The 6,509-nt window shown below is 38.7% G+C and overlaps 1 protein-coding gene across 1 annotated transcript in view; it reads right to left on the reverse strand.

The window, feature by feature from the left end:
- Positions 1–4,967, reverse strand: part of CFAP47 (cilia and flagella associated protein 47) — a 409,569-nt gene extending 404,602 nt beyond the window's left edge. Inside the window, 2 exon segments of the mRNA XM_031936608.1 lie at positions 458–609; positions 4,692–4,967. Coding sequence (XP_031792468.1) covers positions 458–609; positions 4,692–4,967 — 428 coding nt within the window.
- Between the last annotated feature and the right edge of the window lie 1,542 nt (positions 4,968–6,509).

A 6,509-nucleotide genomic window follows, 5' to 3' on the forward strand; every position in this document is an offset into this window, starting at 1 on the left:
TTTTTTTTTTTTTTTTTTTTTTTTGAGACGGAGTCTTGCTCTGTTGCCCGGCTGGAGTGCAGTGGCCGGATCTCAGCTCACTGCAAGCTCCGCCTCCCGGGTTTACGCCATTCTCCTGCCTCAGCCTCCGAAGTAGCTGGGACTACAGGCGCCCGCCACCTCGCCCGGCTAGTTTTTTGTATTTTTAGTAGAGACAGGGTTTCACCGTGTTAGCCAGGATGGTCTCGATCTCCTGACCTCGTGATCCGCCCGTCTCGGCCTCCCAAAGTGCTGGGATTACAGGCTTGAGCCACCGCGCCCGGCCCATTTCTTATGAATGTTACAATTTTCTAAAAATGTGTCCTTTAAGTTCAACTGTAAGGAAATTATGTCAGAAAAAATACAGAATATTACTTTGACCCTCATTTTTATTTAAAGAGTATTCAAAACGTCAGCATGAACTATGAAGATTACATACCCAATTAGAGGAATTTCTGTTGTTTTATTTTCTATTGAAATAAGTAGTCGGTCAAAAGTGTCTTCATCTTTATCAGGATGATATTCCACCATAGCTGTCATCTGAAGGCCAGAAGCAAGTTCTTTATCCAGACTGGTCAATATCAGTTTGAACTTCAGTGGGAGAAAGAGAATCAAATGATACATCTTAACTCCTTATAAAAAAAAAAATATTGTGGCCGGGCACAATGGTTCATGCCTGTAATCCCAGCACTTTGGCAGGTGGAAGCCAGTGGATCATGAGTTCGGGAGATGGAAACCATCCCGGCCAACATGGTGAAACCTCATCTCTACTAAAATACAAAAAATTATCCAGGTGTGGTGGTGCCCACCTATAGTCCAGGTACTCGGGAGGCTGAGGCAGGGGAATTGTTTGAACCCAGAAGATGGAGATTGCAGTGAGCCGAGATTGCACCATTGCACCCCAGCCTGGGTGACAGAGCAAGACTCCATCTCAAAAAATAAATAAATAAACAACGTGAGCAACTATAGTTAGGAGTGTTATATTATTATCAAAATACAGGCTCTATTCCTGCCCTAATGCCAAAGACTTTTTAATTTTATTTTTAATTGACAAATAATTGTATATATTCGTTGAGTACAATATGATGTATTAATACAGGTATACATTGTCGAATGAGCAAATCAGGCTAATTAACATATCCATCATGTCACTTATTTATTTGTACTGGGAACATTTAAAATCCATTCTTTTAGCAATTTTGAGATACACAATACATTATTATTAACTATAGTCACCTTGCTGTGCAATAGATCACCCGAACTAATCTTCCTGTTTAACTGAAATTTTGTACCCTTTGACCAACAGTTTTCCTTTCTCTGCCCACCTCAACCCTCAGTCTTTGGTAACCACCATTCTACTCTCTCCTTCTACGAGTCTGAATTTTTATATTTCACATATAAGTGAGAGCATGTGATATTTGTCTTATGTACCTAAAGGCAAAGACTTAATGCTCATGTTTATATCTATCTGATTCTAGATCTTTAAGATATGCTTTCAAGAGTACACAACTTGAATCTGACAATGCAGGTAGCTAAGAAACATATAAATGCCAATAGGCTACTTTAAAAATATACATATAGAACTAATATGGCCTCTATTCTAAGAAGCTTAAAATCTAAATACAGAAAAAAGGAAGAACAACCTAATAAAAATGTTGCTTAATCATATACATACATAATATATACCCACATGCACGTACATATGTGTTTGTGCATAAATATACACACATATACATAAGTATATATATACACATATATATAAAAGTATATATATATTTATATACACATATATGTGTGTGTGTGTATATATGTATACTTTTTTTTTCCTTGAGACGGAATCTTGCTCTGTCACCAGGCTGGAGTGCAGTGGTGCAATCTCGGCTCACTGCAACCTCCACCTCCCAGGTTCAAGCAATTTTCCTGCCTCAGTCTCCTGAGTAGCTGGGAGGTGCGCACCACCATGCCCAGCTAATTTTATATTTTTAATAGAGACGGGGTTTCACCATGTTGGCCAGGATGGTCTCAATCTCTTGACCTCGTGATCTACCCGCCTCAGCCTCCCAAAGTGCTGGGAATCACAAGCATGAGCCGTCGTGCCCGGCGCTCATATGTATATTGTATATGCTTTATTCATGGGAATTTGAGCTTCATAACTTGGAGGAAATATAAAAGAAGAATATAACGAGGATAAAAACGCTTTTGTTCTAGTAAGACATTTGCTTGATGCCAGGAAAAATATAAAGGGAGAAAAAAGAGAAATAATATCTGTTATGCATTTATAATGTGTCAAGCATTTTACATCTATTATCTTATGGAAATACACTTCTACAGTCCTGTGAGGCTGATATTAAGGCTCTCAGTATATAGATGAGGGAACTGGATATGTAAAGTATAATTAATGTCTGAAGTCACTCAGGAAGTGAAGATTCAAAAACATATCTATCTGACTCTAAATCATAAGCACTTCCTCCCCTTCAACTAGAAAGAGTCCCTGTCCTGAATATATAATCTCTTTAAGGAAGCAGACTACAAACCCCTTGAAAATTAAATATAAGCCAGGGACTAGTTAAGCGCCATATGAGTGATACAGACATAAGTGTCATGAAAATCCATGAGAGGACATGATTATTGTGGGCTAGAAGGAGTGTACTTGGCCTTGTCTTAGAGAATGGATATTAAAAGTGGAGAAGAAGCGAGGAAGGTGATCAATATAGGTATAAAAATACATAGGGTCAATACAGGTTCTTGAGTCTGGGTGAAAAACAAGCACTGCTGTATGTTAGAGGAATCATTTTCTGAGTAATTATAATAGTGATGATGACAATGACCTCTCCACAGCACCTTGTTTTTACTTTTTCTTATCCCCCATCCCCACAAGATGCACTTTTCACTATTTATCTAATTCCCTTTATGAAGGATCAGGAGTGTATTTCATAGTCTTGCAACAAAGGAGAATTCACACTAATATTGGCTTCTAACTAGTAAGTATATCTGGATGTTCTCTTGTCAATGTCAAGACTTGTGGAATGAATTGTTTTCTATTATATCCTAGATATAAACCAAAATGAAACCAATTATAATATTTTTCTTGTTACTGCACAGAAAGCATCCATACAAGTATCCCCTGAACATCCATAAAATAGTGTTTGTCCACATCCAAACATTACCACCAGCTTGAGTTTCAAAAGAAAGTATTTTCAGATACACATTTAATTGTTCAATAAATATGTGCTAAGGTAGTGAAATAACACAGCCTTTCCCTAATTTTACAGTATTTGGAGTAAGCAAGTACTTTTTGATTTAAAGAGGAGTCAATAGTCTCTTGAGATATACTTTTTAATAAAAATATTTAAATATAAAAATCATTAAAACCTGATTCCATCGATATGAAAGCCAAGGACAGGCCAAACTAATCTATGGTGTTAGAAATCAGAATAGTGGTCAGTTCCACAGGGTGATTACTCCAGGTACTGTAAGGAAGAAGCACTGGTGATCTTGGGTGGTGAACATATTCTATTATTTGATCCAGGTGGTAGCTAATGGAGATTATATATCTAGCTATCTGTCTACACACACATATATATTTATTTTTTTGTAAATTCATCAAACTTTACTTTTGAGATCTGTGCACTTCAGTGTAAGTAAATAATACATCGATTTTTTAACAGAGCAAAAATTAGAACATGGAAGTCCTTTTTCTCATTGCTCTTCTAATCATTAACATAGGTTTTTCTACAAATATACAAAGAAATATATGCAAATTTAATCTAAAAAGATGGACATCTTTTTATTTCTGCACATATAAGTCAGGCTGTATTCAACACTATTTTTCATTAGGAATATCTCTTCAACTTTCCAGTTATTTATTGCTTATATTTCAAAAATTCTTATCACGTTTCCTATACCAAAAATTTCCTGAGAAAATGTGATCATACTGAACTAATCATCATCCATTCACACACATGATATAAAATAACACAGTGAGATACAGAGGAAATTCTGCCCACTTTTAAATTATAAGAAAGAAACACCCTCTCAGAACATTAACTATCTTGATGGTTAGATCTGTACTAAAACCCCCTCATTAGTTTCTAAGTTCTATGAGGGCAGGGCTGTGTCCATTCTGTATTCCTCATGTCTATTGCCTGTTATAGAGTAGGTGCTTAACAAATGCCTGTTATAGAGTAGGTGCTTAACAAATGCCTGTTATAGAGTAGGTGCTTAACAAATGTTTGTTAAAATATGAAATAATGAACCTTTCCACTAATCCTACAGTTCCTGGAGTTATCAGGCACTTTATGATTCAAAGGACAGTTAATAGAAAATTTTGTTCTCATAATTCTTAAGGCAACAGCAAAATCATAAAACCAAGTTGCACAGATGTTGGGGAGTTAACAAGTTTCTAAACCCAGGTGGAAGAAATGGGGAGGCTCTAAGTCAGCTTTTCTCCACCCTGCCCTCCCCATCTCCTAATCCTTAACGAAACAGAAAACAAAGGGGGGGGGGGGACAAAAAAAGAACACACACACAGAAACCTGTCACTGTTTCCCAGGAAGCCCAATCCTCCCTCCATCCCCGCAGGAGCCAGATGACTACTCCCTGGGGCAAAGAGAGACGCCGTGTGAGAAGGCGCTCTCACAACGTCCTGCTCCCAGTACCCCTTAGTGTGTCACCTGTGGCTTGATGGGCTCCTTAAATCGGATTTTCTGGTTCCAGCGGCCAAGGTTATGCACAGTAATCGGGAGGCGGTACACCCTCCCGGCCATCGTGTCCAGGAACTTCACCTCAGCCGGGATCACCCGCAGCTGCATGTCTTTCCCCGGGCTACCCACATCCCGGGGGACGAGGGAACCCCTTTGGATGCTCATGGTGAGGGAACCCCTTTGGATGCTTATGGTGAGGGAACCCCTTTGGGTGTCCACGGCGAGGGAATCCCTTTGGGTGTTCATGGCTGCCCTCTCAGTAGCCAGAAAACAGATGTGGATCTGCCCGGCCAAGGATTAGCGTCGACGACCGTCGCTAGGCAACCATCAGACGCCAAGCGCTAGTTTCAAGCCCTGCTCTCATTGGCGCCTCCCAACCTGCGCGAGTTGGTAACGCGACTAGAATAACCCTCAGGTCACAGGTGTCACCAGAGTAACTGAAAAACACTCTGTGGCAGCCCAAACGTCAGAGGCATCTCACTTTGCCATGGCCTGGCAAGGTATTAAAATCACAGAGGCTTAGTGGGCATTTTCCTGGACCTCTCTTAAGACCAAGTTTAAAGTACCATGCATTTCAAAGAAATCTGCCCACAGATGCACTGTAAACTGGCCTTATAATTCAATTAAAATTTAAATTTACAAAGAAAAAAAAAGATCAGTGAAAGTGATGTGCTCACGTGGTCTATTAAGGCAGCAAGATATAACAAAAAGGGAGAAATATAGGAGAAACAAAGTCAGTGTCTCCTAAATGTCCTGCTCAGTGGTCTCTACGTCAGCATTTCTGAATCAGAATGTTTCTTACAATAGCAAAATATTGGATTAATATGAATACCAATCAGTAGCGATGGATACAATAACTTACTGTTTATTTATGATGAATAATAATGTAGACCTGTGTTGATATAAGAGATATCCATTATACAGTATTAAATTTTAAAATTAACTAAACGGTATGCATATTGTGACACCTGTATCTTTTTAAATGTACACACACACACACACACACACACACACACACACAATGTAAAAGCAATCTTTTGGGTCTTTTGTTAAAACGCAGATTCTGTTTCAGTATGTCTGAAGCAAGGTCTAAGTATCTGTATTTATGACAAGCAAGCTCCCAGGTGATTACAATGCTTCTGGTTCAAGGGCCAAGCATTGAATATAGAGGCTTTAGGAACCTTGTCTCTATATGATCAGGACTTTTCCAACAAACTCATATTCACATTGTCCAGTCCCTACTCTCTCCTCGTCCTTCTTCTATTATCTAAGAGTTTCAAAATATACCACGCGCTTTCATTTCCTCCTTGCTACTGCACATTATGTTCACTCTGAGAATGGCCTCTCCATCTGCCAGCCAAACAGTCAGTCATTCTTCAACAGTAAAACCTTTCCCACAACACTTTTACAAGGTTCTCACAGAACCAAGATGATAAAGATTTCTTGCTTCATTTTCTACAAGGATGCAGATATTAATAAGTAGTTCTAAATGCAAAGACAAGTAGTCACATTTCTTGGAACTGCTGTCAATAGTTGAAAAATAGCAGAAGTGTTGACTATTATTTGTAAATTCTTACGAATTGATAGATGCAAATATCTTTCAAAATTCTATGTATCTTGGTTTAACAAGTGGGAGATGTGAATCATGGCTAGAATTGTTATACTAGTCGCTACTACCATATCACAATACAAATCCTGTCCGTGTTCCTGAGCCCCTAAGCGGGACAAGTTTACAGCACTGAAATAACAATAGCTCATATAACTTGACTGAATCAAGACCATAGTTCA

The sequence above is a fragment of the Piliocolobus tephrosceles genome, chromosome 12, assembly GCF_002776525.5.
Source record: "Piliocolobus tephrosceles isolate RC106 chromosome 12, ASM277652v3, whole genome shotgun sequence".
NCBI classification, from domain to species: domain Eukaryota; kingdom Metazoa; phylum Chordata; class Mammalia; order Primates; family Cercopithecidae; genus Piliocolobus; species Piliocolobus tephrosceles.